The following is a 21,906-nucleotide window of genomic DNA, read 5'->3' as shown; positions in this document are numbered from 1 at the left end:
TGGGCTCGAGCCCGGCATCGGGCTCTCTGCTCAGCAGGGAGCCTGCTTCCTCCTCTGTTTCTCTCTCTGTCTACTTGTGAACTCTATCTGTCGAATAAATAAATAAAATCTTTAAAAAAAAGATAAAAAATAAAAATCTTCCCATAAAGAAAATGCCAGACCTAGATGTGGTTTTTAGTAATTTTCAAACAAAAGTTACCAAGGTATTTATCATTCATTACCTAAGAAAAATACCTATTTTTCATGTGTCATAAATGTTAGGTACTCCCATTATGGACTCATCTAATAATCTTATTTTGTACTCTTCTCCAGCTGCCACCTGCCAATCCCGTTTTTCAAACTATCCCCTGAACATATTAACTTTTTTTTTAGTAGTTTCCATGCCCGATGTGGAACATGAATTCACAATCCTGAGATCAAGAGTCCAATGCTCTATTGACTAAGCCAGTGAGGTGTCCCTGAACATATTATATTGTGTTCATTCCAACATCTACAACTTGACTCATGATGTTTTCTCCCAAACCCAGGAAGAGCTCATCTTTCCCTATCTTTAATTATCTTTGTTTTATTATAATAATTATCCTTTTTTATATAATAATTTCATATAATTATTTCTCTTATTGTCTTTAAGACTCAACCTAACATTTCCCCCTTTCCGAAAAAGTTCTCTAAGGGAAAAAGGGAAATAGCTCTTGTTGATTTGAATGCCTATTATGTACCAGACACTCTCACGATTAGTAAGAGATACTATCACATGCATTTAATTTAATTTGACATAGAGGTCCTTAATGTTTGAACAGAGAGAACTGAATCAGATTGATCTCATAAGTTAAATAATAGTATAATCTTAGATGAACAGGCTAAAAGTTATCTTCAACTCATTTTCTAACAATGATCCTAGTTTTAGGGGCACCTGGCTGGCTCAGTCAGAAGAGCATGTGACTTTTTTTTTTTTTTTAAGATTTTATTTATTTATTTGACAGACAGAGATCATAAGTAGGCAGAGAGGCACGCAGAGAGAAAGAGGAGGAGGCAGGCTTCCCACTGAGCAGAGAGCCCGATGCCGGGCTCGATCCCAGGACCCTGAGATCATGACCTGAGCCGAAGGCAGAGTCTTAACCCACTAAGCCACCCAGGCGCCCCGAGCATGTGACTCCTGATCTCAAGGTCATGAGTTTGAGCCCCACTTGCATATCATGATTACTTTAATGAATAAAACTTAAAAAAAAAAAAAAACCAGGGGTGCCTGGGTGATGCAATTAGCTGAGCAACCAACTCTTGGTTTCAACTCAGGTCATGGGATCAAGCCCCTCATGGGGCTTCTGTCTCAGTGTAGAATCTGATTGAGATTTTCTTTCCCTCTCCCTTTGCCCCTGCTCCCCTCTAAAATAAACCAATAAATCTTTTTTTAAAACACACATACACACAATGATTCTAGTTTTATATAGTGCCTTCTATAGAAAAATCCATATTTACCAGAGATCAATTCCTACATACTCAAATTTTAAACAGTCATCAAGTATATAACTTAAGAAGAAATTTCCCTTGAAAAAAATACATATATATTAGAAATTGCCTACTTGCCCCTAAACAAAACTAAAAAGTAGGAACTATTATTAAATGATTATTACTAAAATGAAGATTACTTTTAAAATGAAGAAAATAGGATTAAACTAAAGTAGAAATCTTTAAAATCATGTTGATAATCAACTCAAAAGCCCTCAATTTCTAAATTGTCAAAAACTGCTTTAAAAGTCACTTACACTTGCTTTAAAACTGCTTTGAAACATTTTAAAAACTGGGGCACCTGGCTGGCTAAGTTGGTGGGGCATGTGACTCTTGATCTTGGGGTCTTGAGTTCAAGCCCCATGTTAGGCCTACAGCTTACTTTAAAAAAAAAAAAATCTTTTAAAATTGTTTTTTACAAACAGAATATAAGACTATTCTAAAGGTGGCATAAGCCCAAAACTCATTACCCATAAATACACACAAAAAATATCTATAACCTTCTTTTCTAGTAATATTCTTCATATAAAGACAATACGAGGGGCACCTGGGTGGCCAAGTTGGTTGAGCATCCAACTCTTGGTTTCAGATCAGGTCATGATCTCAGGGTTGTGAGATCAGCCTCACATTGGGCTCCATACTCAGCATGGAGTCTGCTTGGGATTCTCTCTCCCTCTGCCCCTCCTGCTCATGCTCTCTCTCTCTTTCAAATAAATCTTAAAAAAAAAAAAAAAAAAAGACAACACTAATACTCACCCCACTATTCCCTTTGCTTTTGTTTTATTTTGTTTTGTTTTGTTTTGCAGTTTCACTGTGGGGTTTCTTTTTTTATTTATCATAATTTGGATTGACTGGGATTTTTCAATCTGTAGATTAGTGTCCTTTGCCTGTTCAAGAAAATTAGTAGTCATTTTCTCTTCAAATAATGCCTATGCCCTATAAAACAGCCAGAAAACAATTAACAAAATGTCAGTAAGTCTCTATCAATAATTACTTTAAATGTAAACAAACCAAATTCTCCAATCAAGAGACAGAGTGGCTGAATGGATTAAAAAAAAAATCCATTAATATGCTGCCTATAACAGACTCACTTTCAGATATAAGACACACAGATTAAAAGTAAAGTAATGGAAAAAGACATTCTATGCAAATGAAAATTAAAAGAAAGCTGAAGTTGCTATAGTTACATCAGATAAAACAGATTTTAAGACAAAGACTGTAATAAGAGACAAAGGTCATTATATAGGATAAACTAAAACCTACTTTGTTTGTTACACATAAGATTCAAATATTCACTCTAAAGAAAAACACTTCATTATTCTGGCTTTCCTCTATAGTCACATGTTGATATATATACTAAAGCATAATTATGTTTGGTCTTATTATTTTAAGTCAAGTTTAAAACCTCAAAATCAGCTATCTAATAATAAAGGGGTCAATCCAACAAGATGACATAACATTTATAATTACTCACAGGAGCACCTAAATGTATAAACCAAATGCCAACAGACCTACTGGGAGAAAGAGGCAGCAACACAATAATTAATACTCTACTTTCATCAATAGATAGATTATTCAGACAGAAAATCAATAAGGAAACATTGAACCAGACAGATGGACTTAACCAATATATACAAAACATACCATACAAAAGCAATAGAATATACATTCTTCTGTGGCACACATGGAACATTCTAAATAAATGATGTGGGAGTCCACAAAACAAGTCTTAATAAATTTAAGACTGAAATCATCAAGCATCTTTTCCAACCACAATGGTATAAAACTAGAAATCACCTACAAGAAGAAAGCTAGAAAATTCACAAATATGTGGAAATTAAACAACATGCTAGTGAACAATCAATGGGTCAAAGAAATAAAAAAACAAAAAATCTTAAAATGAATGAAAATGGAAATACAACATACCAAAATTTACAGGAGCAGCAAAAGCAGTTCTAAGAGAGAAGTTCATAGTGATAAACTCCTACACTGAGAAACAAGATCTCAATAAAAACCACACAAAAACAATAAAACAAAAACATTTAACTTTACACCTCAAGGAACAAGAAAAGACACACAAACTAGGCCCAAAGTTACTAGTGAGAAGAAAATAACAAAGATCAGAGTGGAAATAAATGAGAGAGTAAAAAGCAAACAGAAAAGATCAGTGAAACTCAAGGCTAGTTTTTAAAGATAAACAAAATGCCCATGACTTATTTTCTCTCTCACCACTTCTTATCAATTAATTCAATTAAACATAATTATATCTTATCACACTATTCTCCATTTATCTTAAATTTCTGCCAATTTCTCATCTCTTTTCTAAAAGATAAGACTACTGTTTAGAGTGTATTCTAAATAATTATTTCTAATCTAGTCCAGTTTCACTAATTCTCCTTTTAGTTATGTATAGTCTATCAAACCTATCTTCTGATTTCTTGATTTTAATTATTTTATTTTTCTTTTCTATAAACTATTTTTTTCATGCCAATAATGTTCGTTTTCACAGTTTCCTATATCCTTGGGATATTTCCAAGCATGTCTTTTACTTCTTCAAATATGGCTAAGTATGCCTCAATCTGTGTTCAATAAATCCAGTTTCTGAGGTCTTCAGAGATCACTTTTTTTTTTTTTAAGATTTTATTTATTTATTTGACAGAGATCACAAGTAGGCAGAGAAAGAAGAGGAAGAAGGCTCCCTGCTGAGCAGAGAGCATGTGATCCCAGGACCCTGGGATCATGACCTGTGCCACCCAGGCACCCCTTCAGAGATCATTATTTACTGTGCCTTCTTTCTCCTGGCTCTCAGTTACGGTGTCCTGTTTCTTTAATGCCTGGTTATCTTTACCTGCTTAGAAAGTTACTTGAAGAGTTCTCAAAGTCTCCAAAAGAAAACGCTTACCTCCAAAAGCAAATTCACACTTCTGTCTGTTTAGTGCCTAGGTAACTACCATTCTGGAAGCAATTTAGACTCAATTCAAGGTTTGAGGTTTCTTTGCCATGTAATGAGAATTTTGGTAGCAATTTCAATGATGAATAGCTTATGATTTATTAATTATCAATGAAAGGTTTTTCTGGGGGATTTCTTTCCTTCTCTTTTTTCTTCTTTGTTCTGCTCAGTGCCAAGTCAAGTCTCCTTGTGATCTCATGAAAGTGGGGGAAAAGGGACACAGAGGAGGATCACAGTTTTTCTTTAGGTTCACCCTTATGCAAAGGGTTTATCCCCACAGAGCCCCCATTTTATTGTGGGGAGTGGTTACTAAATTTCTGATCATGGGAGGACCTGAATTTTTTTTTTTTAGATTTTATTTGTTTATTTGGCAGACAGAGATCACAAATAGGCAGAGAGGCAGGCAGAGAGAGAGGAGGAAGCAGGCCTCCGGCTGAGCAGAGAGCCCAATGCGGGGCTTGATCCCAGGACCTCGGATCATGACCTGAGCCGAAGGCAGAGGCTTTAACCCACTGAGCCACTCAGGCACCCCAGGACCTGAATTTTGAGTACTTTCCTCTTCATTCTAGGGGCAATCAAAATTGAATCTCACAGCTTTCTGATGAAAGGCATTCAAGGCAAAAGCAGCTTCAAATACTAATCTTAATTCTCCGGCATTCACCTGCAATTCCTCTTCTCTCTTTAACACTTTAGTGCCTTTAGGATTTTTGCTTATACTCTATACAAATATTTTAGCTGTCATCAGTAGGAGAGCTGGTTCAAATAACCTGGCTTCCAACTACCAGAATTAAAAGTCCCATACTTTAGTAATCCTCTTAAATTTGTTAAATGGAATTAATTTAATGACTCTCAAATTAAATAGGGAGGTCACCTCAAATTTAATTATTTGACCTCTCTGAATATCAGTTTCATCACTGACAATGCAAAGAAGCTAAACCAAATCATCTCTGTGAATCTTTACTGTTCTAACATACCAGAATTTATGCATATATACGCAATGTCACTTTTCCGATTATGAATTATATCAGCTCATTTAATAATTATGCCAAGTTATGCTTTGTGTTGCTTATTAACAGGCTCTATTCAAAGTAGTCAAATGGGCAAAGTTTTCTCACATATTATAAAAACTCCAGAATAATAGTACATAAGACTCACACTTGTTACAAGGGATCCCTTCTCCATCTTCTCAAACCCAAGAGCCAAGACACAATCTGCCATACCTTGAAAGAAGATATAATTATGAAAAATTAAATTTTCAGACACCTAACAAAATAGCATTAAATACTTTAAGTAATATATATAAAATGGAAAAAGATGCTATAATGCTACAAAATGTTTAATAAGTGAAAAATTAGGGGAAATTCTAACATGATTCTATTTCTTTAAAGATTTTATTTATTTACTTGAGAGAAGGAGAGAGAGAGAGAGAGCACAAGCCATGTGGAGGGGCAGCAGGAGAGGGAGAAGCAGACACCCCACCCAGCAGGGAGCCTGGCGTGGGCTTAATCCCAGAGTCCTGAGTGGAAGGCACATGCCTAACTGACTGAGCCACCCAGGTAGCCCTACATGATCCTAGATAAGAAGAAAAATTAGGAAAGTATTGAATTCTTCTTTTGATTCTCAATATGCTAATAAAACTTTTTAGAAAAATGGAAATATGGTTCAGTGAAAAACAAATATAAACAGCTAATTTTGAATTCTAAAACACTAAATAAAATTTTTAAAAAAGGATCCTAAACAAAAGCTTAACAGAATTTTTTTAAAATCTTAATAGAATTATTTCTGGAGGGAGGAAATGCCTAAAAAATGATGTTAAATGATGTTAACAAATGATGTCAACTGAACATCAAAACAGGAATTACTAATTTTTTTCTTTAAGAAAGGAAAAGAAAGGGGTGCCTGAGTAGCTCAATCAGTAAAGAACCTGACTCTTGATCTCAGCTCAGGTCTTGATCTCAGGGCTGTGAGTTCAAGCCCCACCTTCTTCTCCATGTTGGGCATGGAGCCCACTGAAAGAAAGAGGGGAAGGGAGAAGAGATGAGGGCAGGGAAGAGGAAGGGAGGAGAAGGAAAAGAAAGAAAAATAACAAAGTGAGAAGGGCAGAAGACACCAGCATTATCAAACAACAAGACATTATAAAGTTCTAACAATTAAAACACTGAGTAGTCCGGCAATGAGCCTGCTTCCCCCTCTCTCTGCCTGCCTCTCTACCTACTTGTGATCTCTCTCTCTCTCTCTATCAAATAAATAAATAAAATCTTAAAAAAAAAAAAAAAAAAACACTGAACAGTAGAGTAATGATCAACAATCAATCAGGAGACAGAATACAGGGCCTAAAAAAAAAACCCTGGAATATTTGGAAATACAGAATATGCTACCTACTCAAGAGAACTGAAAAACATATGGCCACAGAAAATCTACATAAATATTTATGGTAGCATTATTCATAATAGCCAAGAAAGTAGAAATAATCCAATGCCCATTGATAATTCTTTAAACAAAATATGATCTATCCATACAACTGAATATTATTTGACCATAAAAAAGAAAGAAATGGTGATACATGCTACAACATGAACAGTGAAAACATTATGTTAAGTGAGAGAAGCCACAAAAGGCTTCTATGATTCTATTCACTTAATGTTTAGAATAGGTAAATCCTGGGACAGAAAGTAGGTTAGTAGTTACCAGGGGCTTAGGAGAGGGGAAAATGGGGAGTGACCCATTTAATAGGCTTAAGGTTTCTTTATGTGGTGATAAAAATGTTCTAAAACTAGATAGGGGAAGGGCGCCTGGGTGGCTCATTAGGTTTAGCACCTGCCTTCAGCTCAGGTCATGATCCCAGGGTCCTGGGTTTGAGCCCCACATCAGGCTCCCTGCTCAGTAGGGAGTCTGCTTCTAACTCCCCCCTGCTGCTCCACCTGTTTGTGCTCCCTCATTCTGTCTGTCAAATAAATAACAAAATCTTTAAAAAGTAATAATAAAAAGGGACACCTGGGTGGCTCAGTCAGTTAAACCGCTGCCTTCGGCTTAGGTCATGATCCCAGGGTCGTGGGATTGAGTCCCACATTGGGCTCCTTGCTCGGGAGGGAGCCTGCCTCTCTCTCTGCCTCTGCCTGCCACTCTGCCTGCTTGTGCACACAGTCTCTCTCTCTCTCACAAATAAATAAATAAAATCTTTTTAAAAAATAACAATAAAATAAAATTAGATAGTAGTGACGGTTCATAAAATCTGCAAATCTACTAAAAAAGACTGAATCATATAGTTTCAAAAGGTGAATGTTGGGGCACCTGGGTGGCTCAGTGGGTTAAAGCCTCTGCCTTCAGCTCCGGTCATGATCCCAGGGTCCTGGGATGGAGCCCCACATCGGGCTCTCTGCTCAGCGGGGAGCCTGCTTCCCTCTCTCTCTCTCTCTGCCTGCCTCTCTGCCTACTTGTGATCTCTGTCTTTCAAATGAATAAATAAAATCTTTAAAAAAAAAAAAGGTGAATGTTATGGTGCATAAATGAGATCTCAATAAAGTTATTTTTTAAAAAGATATACAGCACAGGGGTACCTAGGTGGCTCAGTGGGTTAAGCCTCTGCCTTCGGCTCGGGTCATGATCTCAGGGTCCTGGGGTGGAGCCCTGCATCAGGCTCTGCTCAGCAGAGAGCCTGCTTCCTCCTCTCTCTCTCTCTCCCTCTGTGTCTGCTCTTTGCCTACTTGTGATCTCAATCTCTCTGTCAAGTAAACAAATAAAATCTTTAAAAAAAATTTTTTTTAAAAAGATATACAGTACAAAGCAAACCCTCTGATGGTCATGTGGAGAACTGATAAATGAGAGGGGCAATAACCCCGTATGTGTTTCAGTCTACTCGAGAAATAAGCGATCCTTACCACCCTGAATCAGCTGTCGGGCCATAAACAAAGCAGTAGAACCAGTTGCACAGTTATTGTTGACATTTATTATAGGAATTCCAGTCAGTCCCAAACTGTGATAGATAGACCTCTGCCCACAGGTAGAGTCACCTGTATAGAAAAAGAAACAAAACTGTAAAATCTGCAACATGGGAATTTATGAAACTGTTATGCAACATGACACCCCAGTACAGGGTTTTTTTCCTTCAGTATTGTGCCCGTGTGCATCCAACACAGGCACAGCAATAAACCACTGACATCTTATTCAGAAACAGTTTTTGCATTAAGCATTATTTATACTCCATATAGGAAAAAATCCTCAAAACATGTATATGTGTACTTTCTTTACATGTCACAGATGTAGGAAAGTAGAGAAATGACCAAGTAGTAGCAAACAATTCAATCTGGCTAGGACTACATGATAAAGGAAGCCATGTTTCATTTCTACTTCAGATATAAATCTTTAAAACTATATCAATGGATTAAAAGGCTATGATTTTTTTCTTCATAGAAAGGCTCTATAGGGGCGCCTGGGTGGCTCAGTGGGTTAAAGCTTCTGCCTTCGGCTCAGGGCATGATCCCAGGATCTTGGGATCAAGCCCCACATTGCATTGGCTCTCTGCTCAGCAGGGAGTCTGTTTCCCCCTCTCTCTCTGCCTGCCTCCCTGCCTACGTGTGATCTCTCTCTCTGTCAAATAAATATATAAAATTTAAAAAAAAGAAAAGAAAAGCTCTACAACTTCAAAAAGTTTAAAAGATCCTGTGTGGCAGGGTGTTCCAGAAAAACAGTGATCCAAGCTGAAAACACTTTGACTCCCTTTCCCCAGTAACAGGGGCATCAAGGCAGACAAACATGCTGGAGATAAATTAAATTAAAGATAAGATAAATTAAAGATAAATTAAATAGGATGGGAATATCCAAAGGGACAGACTCTCCAGAAGTCTTCAGGGAACACAGCAAGGTTCAGGACCTTCTTTTCAATAAATACATTATGTATCTCTTTGACCTAGTAAATTTCTCTTTGAGGATGCTCTTGATATACTAAAATCTCAAAAAAAAAAAAAAATCACAGATAAGCATGAAGATTCATCTATAGTAATGCTTACTATAGTCTTTTATGATAAACAGTAGATTATATATCTATTCAATGGAATTTTATCATAAAAAAAAAGACCAAAGAAACTCTTTTTCATATAATTTGGAACAGTAGCCAAGAACTACTAAGTAAAGAAGAAAAAAAAATCAAGATACAAAACAGTGTGTTTATTATGTTACCAGGTGTGTAACAAAAGAAAGGGGGACAAAGAACTTACACAGTCATACACACTTATGTACAAATCACCTCTGCAAAGATACACTAGAAATTAGTGAAATTGACTAAGGGAAGGGAACCATGAGACAGGGAGATAGGAATAAGAGTGAAACTCTCCATCACATAATCATTCACCTTTGGTATTTTTGTACCATGTAAATATTTAATCTATTCCAGAAAAAAAATTTTAATTTAAAAAATGGTAATGATAATATAAGAGAAGACTTTATAGGGAACATGAATTATCCTAAATTGAGAAAACTACGTTACCAAAAAGTACTAGGATCCTTGTTCTCGTTTTTTGTTTTTTGTTTTTTAAGTTTTATTTATTAACAATTTTTTTTAAAGATTTCAATAATTTATTTATTTGACAGACAGAGATCACAAGTAGGCAGAGAGGCAGGCAGAGAGAGGGGGAAGCAGGCTCCCCCGCTGAGCAGAGAGCCTGATGCGGGGCTCCATCCCAGGGCTCTGAGAAAGTTTTATTTATTTAAGTAATCTCTACACCCAACATGGGGGTCAAACTCACAACCCAAATATCAAGAGGCTCATACTCCTCCAACTGAGCCAGCCAAGCACCCCAGGATCTTATTTATTTCTTTAAGAGAAAATTCTATGTGCATGCATACTCACATGCATTCATATTCACTGAAAGATAATATCAAAAAATTAATGGTAATTACTTCTATACTGGACAATGGGATTAGAGGGGACTTTTTTCTTGTGTTTTCCTGTTTCTTTTATTCTTTTTTTCTTTTTTTACAATTAGCATATTCTCTTTTCCTAGTTGGGAAAAAGTTTAATGAAAAAAATTTATTGGGGGTGCCTGCGTGGTCAATGGTTGAGCATCTACCTTCAGCTCAGGTCATGATCCTGGGGTCCTGGGACAGAGCCTGGCATCAGGCTCAGTGGGGAGCCTGCTTCTCCATCTCCTGCTCCCCCTGCTTGTGCACACGAGCGTGTGTGCTCTCTCTCTCTCTCTCTCTCTGTGCCAAACAATAAGTAAAATCTTTTAAGAAAATGTATTGGATACAAAAAAGTCAACAAATACAGATTTTAAGATAACAAAGAACAAAAATTTATCTTCTGAATAGTAATTATCTTTAATGGTAGAACAATGGGTAATTTTTTCTTATTTAAAGATAAGCAATTTAAAGATAAGTAATTTATCTTCTTTTTTTTTTTTTTTTTTTTTTTTTTTTTTAATTTTTTTTTTTTTTTTTTTATAGAGAGAGATCAAAAGTAGGCAGAGAGGCAGGCAGAGAGAGAGAGGAGGAAGCAGGCTCCCTGCCGAGCAGAGAGCCCGATGCGGGACTCGATCCCAGGACCCTGAGATCATGACCTGAGCCGAAGGCAGCGGCTTAACCCACTGAGCCACCCAGGCGCCCAGTAATTTATCTTCTTTAAAGATAAGCAATTTAAAGATAAGCAATTTATCTCCTGTTCTGGCAATAAACAATGGCAAAAAACATATATTACAGTAGGCTGACACATAAGGGAAATCTAGAGATGATGGAAATAAGACTCTAAATCCTGAGTTTGGAGGGTTAAAATTCACAAGTGCCTCTGCATTGGTTATGAAATTGCAGCTAGATTAGGTTAAACAGTTTTAAAATATATAGTTTAGGGGCGCCTGGGTGGCTCAGTGGGTTAAGCCTCTGCCTTCGGCTCAGGTCATGATCTCAGGGTCCTGGGATGGAGTCCCGCATCGGGCTCTCTGCTTGACAGGGAGCCTGCTTCCTCCTCTCTCTCTCTCTGCCTGCCTCTCTGCCTACTTGTGATCTCTGTCTATCAAATAAATAAATAAAATATTTTTTTAAAAATTATATATATATATATATATAAAATAAAATATATAGTTTATTACATACCATATAGTTTATTACATACCATAAACGTAGCCAACACATGCCTGTTCCACTAATGAATAAGGGATCTGGGCATCAGCTAAAGCCTTCTGGGCTATAAAAACAAAAGAGTTTTATCAGACAGTGCATTGAGTATTTGCTTTAGGTAGGTCAAGTTAAGTTTAGAGTCTTCCCAGAGTAGATTGACCTTTAAATAGTCTGTGTCCAAATCAAAGGACAAATCTTTCATCAAGTCATCTTAGATCTCTCCAGTAACCATTTCTCCCTCTAAGCTACTACTTTTCACACCTCCTTTTTGATACTTAACATTTTCTGTCCTAACTGTGTATCTAACTATAAATATATTAAATCCCGAAGTCTTAAAGCTCCTTAACCTCAAGATCCTTACTCATCTCTGTGGCTCCACAGCACATCTAAAAGACAAAATTGGAAAGAATATCATTATTGTTGGGGAGAGGGGGAGACTCCCACAGAGCCCTTTGGTGTCCCAGCAAACAGCTGGACAGTACATAAAATTATAGGCCACTGTTTGCCCTGGCTGCTTAGCTAAGAATGCCCAAGCTCTTTTTTCTTTGTCCTTTCTAAAGAGTCACTAGGCAACTGTCTGCATAGGTTCTTCTCCCTTGACCCAGGTTTCTTTTTATGGTTGCAAGGCTCCACAATCAAGACAGATGATACAGTAACTCCAATGTCCAAAGATCTAAATTTCCTCTATTACCTGCTTCTTTTGCCAAGTCAGGGTAGTCTCTTGAATTCTCAAGTCCAGGCTTCAAGAACTAGAAATATAGAAGGAGATAAATAAATAGAAGCAAATATAGTTAGATTTTTCTCACAACAGAGGACTGCAAAAATTCATTTATCAATTAATTTAAACAAAAACATACTGAGCACCTATATACAGGCCTTGCCCTTGGGGAGCTTCTAGTCCAGTGGAAAACGGGCAATTATACTATAGTGCCCTTAAGTACTGAATAATTTGGGGGAGAAAACTACCTAGCCTCAGAAGGAGGACTAGAAAGGCTTCCCAGAGGAACTAACATTCAAATTAATCTTTAAGAATGAGTAGGAGTAGGGCACCTGCGTGGCTCAGTGGGTTAAAGCCTCTGCCTTCGGCTCAGGTCATGATCCCAGGGTCCTGGGATTAAGCCCCACATCAGGCTCTCTGCTCAGCAGGGAGCCTGCTTCCTCCTCTCTCTCTCTGCCTGCCTCTCTGCCTACTTGTGATCTGTCTGTCAAATAAATAAAATCTTTAAAAAAAAGAATGAGTAGGAGTGGGGCGCCTGGGTGGCTCAGTGGGTTGAGCCTCTCTCTGCCTTCCGCTCAGGTCATGATCCCAGGGTCCTTCGATGGAGCCCCACATCGGGCTCTCTGCTCAGCAGGGAGCCTGCTTCCCCTCCTCTCTCTCTGCCTGCCTCTCTGCCTACTTGTAATCTCTCTCTCTTCAAATAACTAAATAAAATCTTAAAAAAAAAAAAAAAAAAAAAGAATGAGTAGGAGTTAGCCAAATAAGAGAAAAAAAAGTTCTAGGGCAAAGACCTAGAAGTGAGAGAATATGGCTCAATCTAGGTACTGTAAACAATTTTATGTTGCAGAAGTTGAAGCACAAATAAGATTCAGCAAGTGACAGGGACAGAAGAGTAACTTAAGACCAAATGATAACTACTAACACTTATTGGGTACTTACTTTGTTTTGCATTATGCTAAACCCTTTTCATGTATCAATTTATTTAATTCTCACAATAATCCCAAAAGGTAGGTATTATTATTAATATCATCACTTTACAACAAGAAAACTAGGGTACAGAGAGATTAAGTAATTTGCCCAAGGACACGTAGCTAATTAAGTAACGAAGCTGAAGTTTCAGACAGTCTGGTTCTAGAGCCACCTCAAAAGGGACCTTATATGCCTTCCTATGACATCTGGGCTTTATTCTAAAAACAATGGATTTTTCTTTTTTATAAAGAAACTTCAGTGGGTGGGGGCCTGAGTGGCTCAGTGGGTTAAGCCTCTGCCTTCAGCTCAGGTCATGATCCCAGGGTCCTGGGATCAAGCCCTGCATTGGGCTCCCTGCTCATAATGGGGCCTGCTCCCACCCTCTCACTCTCTGCCTGTCTCTCTGCCTACTTGTGATCTCTGTCTGTCAAATAAATAAGTAAAATCTTTAAAAAAAAAAAAAAAAGAAAGAAAGAAAAGAAAAGAAACTGGGGGTACCTGGGTGGCTCAGTCAATTAAGCATCTGCCTTTAGCTCTGGTCCTGATCCCAGAGTCCCAGGATGGAGCCCCGAATCAGACTCCCTGCTTAGTCTCCCTGCTTTCCCTGAAGCAAAGAACCTGCTTTTTCCTCGGCCTCCACCACTTGTTTTCTCTCTCTCTCTCTCTCTCAAATAAAAAAAATAAATAATCTTTAAAAAAGAGAGAGAGCCTGGGGGGGGGGGGGGGGAATGAGATACTGCTACACACCCAGTAGAATGGTCAAAATCCAAATACCGACAATACCAAATGCTTAAAAAGACGGGAAGTAACAGGAAGTCTCACTCATTGCTGGTGGCAATGCAAAATAGTACAGCCACTTTCAGAGACAGTTTGGCAGTTCCTTATAAAGTTAAATATCCTCAGGAGCGAAGGTGGCTCAGTTGTTAAGCAGCTGCTTTCAGCTCAGGTCATGATCCTGGAGTCCTGGCATCAAGTCCTGTGTTGGGCTCCCTGCTCAGCGGGGAGTCTGCTTCTCCCTCTGACCCTCACCCCATTGCGCACTCTCTCCCTCTTAAATAAGTAAACAAAATCTTAAAACAACAACAACAACAGCAACAACTAAACATTCTCTTAACATATGATCCAGCCACTGTGCTCCTTGGGATTTATGCAAATGAGTTGAAAACTTATGCCCACACAAAACCCTACACAGGGATATTTATAATAATATTTTTTTAAAACATTTTTTTTAAAGATTTTATTTATTTATTTGACAGAGAGAAATCACAAGTAGATGGAGAGGCAGGCAGAGAGAGAGAGAGGGAAGCAGGCTCCCTACTGAGCAGAGAGCCCGATGCGGGACTCGATCCCAGGACCGTGAGATCATGACCTGAGCCGAAAGCAGCGGCTTAACCCACTGAGCCACCCAGGTGCCCTATAATAATATTTTTAAAGATTTTATTTATTTATTTATTTGACAGAGAGACAGCAAGAGAGGGAACACAATCAGGAAGGGTGGGAGAGGGAGAAGCAGGCCTCCTGCTGAGCAGGGAGCCCAATACAGGACTTGATCCCAGGACCCCGGGATCACAATCTGAGCTGAAGGCAGATGCCCAATGACTGAGCCACCCAGGCACCCTTAGTAATTTTTAAATAACTGCCAAAACTTGTAAGTAACCAAAATGTCTTTAATAGGTGAATAAATAAACTGTGGTAATACAAACAATGGAATATTACTCAGCACCAAAAAGATATGAGCTGTTAAGCCATGCAAAGACATAGAGGAATTTTAAATTCATGTTATTAAGTGAAGAAGCTAATCTGAAAAGCCTATATGTTACTGTATGATTCCAACTATATGACATTCTGGAAAAGGCAAAACTATGGAGACAGTAAAAAGATCAGTGGTTGTCAAGGGTTGAGGGAAGGGAGGGACGAACAGGCAGAGCACAGAGGATTTTTAGGGTAATGAAACTATTCCATATGATACTACCGTGGATATATGGCATTATGCATTTGTCCAAACCTAAAATATACAACACCAAGAGTGAACCCTAATATGAACTATGGACTTTGAGTGATAATGATATGTCAGTGTAGTTTCACTGATTTTAACAAATGCCCCATTCTGGTCCAGATTACTGAGTGAGGCTGGGCATGCATGGGGGCAGGGAGCACATGGGAACTCTTATTTTCTGTTCAATTTTGCTATAACCTAAAGCTGCTTTGAAAAATAAAGACCTACTTTTTAAGGGAAACAGAGACTGGGGGGGTGCCTGGATGGCTTGGTCAGCTAAGCATCTGCCTTCCACTCAGGTCATGATCCCAGGGTCCTGGGATTGAGCCCCCAATCAGGCTCCCAGCTCAAGGAGGAGTCTGCTTCTCCCTCTGCCCCTCCCCCACCACTCATGCACTCTGTCTCTCCCCCTCTCTCTCAAATAAATAAATAAAATCTTTTAAAAGAGAGAGAGATTGGGATGAAAAGACCTGCATCTTTTTTTCTTTTTGCTTATTTTTTTTCTTCTTTCTTTTTTTATTAACATATAATGTATTATTTATTTCAGGAGTACAGGTTTGTGATTCATCAGTCTTTTTTTTTAAGATTTTATTTATTTATTTGTCAGAGAGAGAGAGCACAAGCAGGCAGAGGCAGAGAGAGAGAGAGAGAAGCAGGGTCCCCGCTGAGCAAGGAGCCCAATGTGGGACTTGATCCCAGGACCCTGGGATCATGACCTGAGCCAAAGGCAGTGGCTTAACTGGCTGAGTCACCCAGGCATCCTGTGATTCATCAGTCCTACACAAGTCACAGCACTCACCATAGCACATACCCTCCCCAATGTCCCTAACCCAGCCACCCTATAGCTCTCTGCCACCCCTGCCCCAGCAACCCTCAGTTTGTTTCCTGAGTTTAAGAGTGTCTTACATTTGTCTCCCTCTCTGGCTTCACCTTGTTTCATTTTTCCCTCCCTTCCCCTATGATCTTCTGTTTTGTTTCTCAGATTTCTCATATCAGTGAGCTCATATGATAACTGTCTTTCTCTGATTGACTTATTTCACTTAGCATAATACCCTCTAGTTTCATCCATCATTCATCATTGCAAATGGCAAGATTTCAGGTTTTTTGATGGCTTTATAATGTTCCATTGTGTATATACATACCACTTCTTCTTTATCCATTCATTCTGTTGATGGACATCTAGGCTCTTTCCATAGTTTAGCTATTGTGGACACTGCTGCTATAAGCATTGGGGTGCACGTGCCCCTTCAGATCACTACATTTGTATCTTTAGGGTAAATACCCAGTAGTACAATTGCTGGGTCATAGGGTAGCTCTATTTTCAACTTTTTGAGGAACCTCCATGCTGTTTTCCAGAGTGGCTGCACTAGCTTGCATTCCCACCAACATCTTAGATCATTCTAGATGTAATGTGGAGAATGAATGAAGGAAAAAGTTTCAGGCAGCGAGGCCAAATGATTCTGGAACAGTCCAAGTGAGAGTTGACTAAGATAGCAGCAGAAAGGATAGAAAAAGCAGACAGACTTAAAAACATAAAGGAAGAGGAGCCTGGGTGGCTCTGTCAGTTGGGTATCTGCCTTCAGCTTAGGTCATGATCCCAGGCTCCTGGGATCACATCTGGCTCCCTGCTCAGTGGAGAACCTGCTTCTCCCTTTGCCCACTGCTAGTTTTCTCTTTCTCACTATCTCAAATAAATAAAAAAAAAATCTTTTTTAAAAAAAGAAAGAGAGAGAGAGAAAGAAAGAAAAAATGAAATGAAAAAAGAAAAAAGAAAAGAAGCAAAATGTAAAGGAAGTAAAATCCAAGCTGGGTGACTGATTAGATAAAGTATACTTGTTGGAATGGTCAGTGGAGGTGCTAACAAAAAATGGCTTTCAAAAGATTTTGACTGTAAACCACTGTAAGATATATTATGACAAAACCCAGTAGACACACACATACATACATAATTGTAATTTCCCTTTAAAACATTCGGTCACCTCTGTATAAATCGAAATTTAGTTGAAGTCACACCTAGGTGGCTCAGTGGGTTAATCCTCTGCCTTTGGCTCAGGTCCTGGGATTGAACCATGCATTGGGCTCCCCTGAGCAAGGGAGCCTGCTTCTCCCCCTCTCTCTGCCTGACTCTCTGCCTACCTGTGATCTCTATCCATCAAACAAATAAATAAAATCTTTAAAAAAATAATTGAGTTCACACTGCACTTTTCCCTTTCCCAATAATACTGATTAAAATCTGTCCTAATGCTTTATCCAGTGTGTGCCTTTCCTTATCTTTGATACCACCACTCACACGAAAAAAAACTGAACTTTGCCCCTACTGCAGAAACTCCTCCAAGCACTGTCTCAATCGCAATCTTCACTCCATCCCCACAGTAGTAACTATCTTTACTCCCACTGTAACCACTTTCTGTAATATTTCATAATTTTATCATCCAAGTGTGTATCTATAGACACTACAGTTTAGTCTTGCCCATTTATCAAAATTTTATGGGTTGGGATGCCAGTTGGTTAGGCGGCTGCCTTCGGCTCAGGTCATGATCCCAGGGCCCTGGGATCAGAGTCCCACATCAGGCTCCTTGCTCAGCTGGGAGCCTGTTTCTCTCTCTCCCTCTGCGTGCTGCTTGTGCTCTTTCTCTCTCTCTGTCAAATAAAAAAAAAAAAATCTTTAAAAAAATTGTATGGGTCTTTTAATTCTTTGTTAACCTACAGGTCCTCCTCCACTACTTTCTTTTCCTCTCAATGTATCTGTTTAAGAACCTAGAACATTTGACCTAGAGTTTCCCCAAGTAAGTGTTGCTTTAGCAAACTTTTGTGTATGCGGTTGTCATGTAAAATGTATTTCTTCTGTGGGTCGTGAAATTATCACACATAAAATTATTAGAAAAATTAAGTGCTTAATTATTTGGCCCTAACTACAAGGGAACCAGGATAACTTAGAGCAATTTGAAGAAATAGAAATAAGAAAATATAGGACTTGGACTGCACTATAGACTGAATGTCTGTGTCCTCCTAAAATTCATATATTGATATCTAATCCCCAATATGACTGAATGATTGAGGTGGGCCTTTGGGAGGTCATAATGATGGAGACTTCACAAATGGTATTAATATGCTTATAAAAGAGATGCCAGAGAGTTCCCTCACCCCTTCTGCCATATGAGGACACAGCAAGAACACAGCTATCTATGAACCAGAAAGCAAGATCTCAAAAGACAATGAATCTGGCTCAGTGGGTTGAGCCTCTGCTTTCGGCTCAGGTCATGATCTCAGGGTCCTGGGATGGAGGCCCACTTTGGGCTCTCTGCTCAGCAGGGAGCCTGCTTCCCACTCTCTCTGCCTGCCTCTCTGCCTACTTGTGATCTCTCTCTCTGTGTCAGATAAATAAATAAAATCTTAAAAAAAAAAAAAAGCAATGAATCTGCCAGTGCCTTAATCTCTTCCCAGCCTCCAGAATTGTGAGAAAGAAATATTTGCTTTTTAAGCTGCCCCACTCTGTTTTTATTGCTGTTATTTTGCAACCAAAACAGATCAAGTCAGATCAGTTCTTGAAATAGGTAGAACATAAAACTATGAACAAAGGGCAAATCAGAAGGTAGGCAGCATAAGCAAAGGGACTTGGCCTGCTGTCAGCCTGATGGTAGTGATGATTTAGTTGTATTAAAACCTGTTGACATCCACCAAAGAAATCTTAACTTACTTCCTACACTAATAATAAAACTCATTAAAGGAACTTCAACTTGTATCAGGAACTCAGCTATTCAAATTAAGAACCATAACACAGGAATCTGACCATTACAAATTTACCAACAGAGCTTAAAGTATTATCTAGTAAGTTTTTCCCTCCTCATCAAATCCTGCCCCAAGTTCCAAAATATCTAACCTAGAAGAAACTGGCCCAATAAGTACATTAATAAAGCTGTTCTTCACAGTCCCAGTCTCTTCCCTCAATACTGTAACTAATACTGCCTACACCTCCATCTCCTAACTTAGAAAAAGAAACAAATTACTTCCCAAAGGGTTATAAAGTTCTACGCTTTCCTACACAGCCAATATAATCACATATTCAACAGCCAATGGAGGATCTGATTGCATTAATGTCATACTTAAAAAGCTTTTACTGTCCACCTCTATTAGAAGTCCCCCCTCCTGGGGCACATAGGTGGCTCAATGGGTTAAAGCCTCTGCCTTCGGCTCAGGTCATGATCTCAGGGTCCTGGGATTGAGCCCCACATCAAGCCCCACATGAGGCTCTCTGCTCAGCAGGGAGCCTGCTTCCTCCTCTCTCTCTCTCTCTCTGCCTGCCTCTCTGCCTACTCATAATCTCTATCTATCAAATAAATAAATAAAGTCTTAAAAAAAAAAAAAGTCCTCCTTCCCATGAAACAATAGGATGAACTCCAAGTACCTGCTCTATTATGATTAACTGACTTTTCTACTCAAATGTTTTGATCAAATTATGTACTCTCACCGCATTTGGTAAGATAATAAAAATTTTAAGGCTGTTTTCTCAGGAAGAGAACTTCCCCCTGGCAACTCTCTTTCCTTAAGTATATCCATTTAGTACCTTCCAACTAACCTTCATTAGGATCTTATTCTCAGGCACCAGGCATTTTCAAGGTGTTACAGATAAAGCAATGAATTGGACATGGTACTCACCCTGGGAGGAGCTTACATTCTAAGGAAGAATATGAACATATAAACAGAGAACTTCAGTATAACATAAGTATGGGTTTCCCCCGCTGTCAAAAATATTGTGTTCTGGGCACCTGAGTGGCTCAGATGGTTAATCGACTGCCTTCAGCTCAGGTCATGATCTCGGAGTCCGGGGATCGAGTCCGGCTTCGGGCTCCCAGCTCCATGGGGAGTCTGCTTCTCCCTCTGACCTTCTCAGCTCTCATGCTCTCTCTCACTAAATAAATAAAATCTTTAAAAAAAAAATGTTGCATTCCTATGAAAACTTTCATAAACTGAAATGGCATAAGGTGAAGAAGAAATTGCCATTAACTTATATGGAAATTTTTCTGAGTGTTCTTGGACCCAAACTATAACCCCTTCGGCTTTTCTGATACCTTAGGCCACATCTTGATAATGAATGCACAAAATAAATCAAGATAAAGCACAGATGCTCACAAGCACAGTTCAAAGCTATGGCAGTTTAATGCTGAGACGCTGAGTGTATTTTCAGGGAAGGAGCTGGGCAGTCACACTCTGACTGCTGCTTGCTGCTTGGGGTGCTCACCGCCTCTGTTAACCAGCAACTCCCTGCAGAACAAATGCTGGGTGTTATTTTCACTTTTTGCCTTTTTTCTTTTCTTTTTTTTTTTAAAAAGATTTTATTTATTTATTGGACAGAGAGAGATCACAAGTAGGCAGACAGGCAGGCAGAAAGAGAAGGGGTAGGAAGCAGATTCCCTCCCCCACTCAGCAGAGAGCCCAATGTGGGGTTCGATCCCAAGACCCTGAGATCATGACCTGAGCCAAAGGCAGAGGCCTGAGCCACCCAGGCACCCCACTTTTTGACTTTTTCTAAAAGCAAAAATCCTCTTTGAATTTCAGTTAACAAATATAGATAGTAACGTAGGTCTTTTGTCAAAGTGAGTGGTATAACTTGAACTTTCCAAAAGTGGGGGATATCTGGAATGAAGCAAAGGTAAGTAGTGGGCTCTGCAGGAAAATCAAGAGGATCAAGAGACTTCTTGGAGAAGATGAACTGGTCTTTTAAAAACGAAAAGAAAAAAAAACTGCAAAGAAGTCAAGTACAAGTAGTTAGAACAAGAGGAGAGGCATAAAACAGTGTGGGGTGAAACTGACAGCAGTTTGGCTTTACCAGAACGTAGGAGTGGTGAGGGTGACAAGAAATGAGAGCGGAGGACCCTGGCTTCCTAAGAATCAGCAGATACCACATGAGGAACAGAAAGGAGGTCAGAGGATCCAGAAAACATGCCACTTGTGCTGAGACACTTAACATCACTAATGTTTCTCCTCCTCATCCTCGCTTCTAACTGTAAAGGGATCCTAGAGGAGAGTATTCCTGGGTGTGCAGAGCGGGGACAGTCCCCACCTGATTTCCTTTCCATGGCAAGGAAGATGTTGCCTCGTCAAAGGTCCAAATACCTTGGGATTCCACTCAAAATCAAAGGAAGTGTGGACTCTGTTGGGGCGTCCGTCACCAACTCTGACCCAGGGAGAAAAAGGAAGGAGGAACGGGAAAGAAACGACCGCAGGTATAACCCCCAGACGAGACCACACTTCAAAGACAACCCTAAATGACAACCCCTCCGAGTCGCCAACGTCGAAGAAGCCGTGGCTGAGCAATGGGATGCCCGGGACCCCCCGCCCCGTAGAAGGACAAACCACTGGACGGCGCCTGGCCCTGACCTGGGCCCCCGTTTCCCGGTCACCTCGGGGCTCCCCTACATCTCGGCCTCTCCCGGACAGAGCCGAACAGGGAGCCGGCCTGCGGGCTCCGCGGCTCCGCGGCTCCGCGGCTCCGTTTACCTTGGTCATCCCAACCCCCACCACGAACACCATGCGCTGGGGCAAATTCTTTGAGGCGACCGGAAGCATGACGCTGGTCGTGCAGGGCGGCCGCGGGTGCAGAAAGTCCTGAAGCAGCTGACCCGAGCGCGCACAGTCTGAAGCAGCGGCGGCGCAGGCTGT

At 39.6% G+C, this 21,906-nt stretch overlaps 1 protein-coding gene across 1 annotated transcript in view; it reads right to left on the bottom strand.

Annotated features, from left to right (window-relative positions):
* Positions 1-21,906, bottom strand: part of SCP2 (sterol carrier protein 2) — a 112,551-nt gene extending 90,645 nt beyond the window's left edge. The window contains exons 1-5 of the mRNA XM_059374772.1: positions 21,745-21,906; positions 12,255-12,312; positions 11,559-11,630; positions 8,335-8,466; positions 5,612-5,676 (exon numbers count right to left, since the gene is read on the bottom strand). Coding sequence (XP_059230755.1) covers positions 5,612-5,676; positions 8,335-8,466; positions 11,559-11,630; positions 12,255-12,312; positions 21,745-21,813 — 396 coding nt within the window. The 5' untranslated portion in view covers positions 21,814-21,906. The remainder of the gene's footprint in view (positions 1-5,611; positions 5,677-8,334; positions 8,467-11,558; positions 11,631-12,254; positions 12,313-21,744) is intronic.

Source organism: Mustela nigripes, chromosome 14 (genome assembly GCF_022355385.1).
Source record: "Mustela nigripes isolate SB6536 chromosome 14, MUSNIG.SB6536, whole genome shotgun sequence".
NCBI lineage: Eukaryota > Metazoa > Chordata > Mammalia > Carnivora > Mustelidae > Mustela > Mustela nigripes.
The sequence above is the reverse complement of the archived record's forward strand: the minus strand, read 5'-3'. Positions and strand labels throughout refer to the sequence as shown.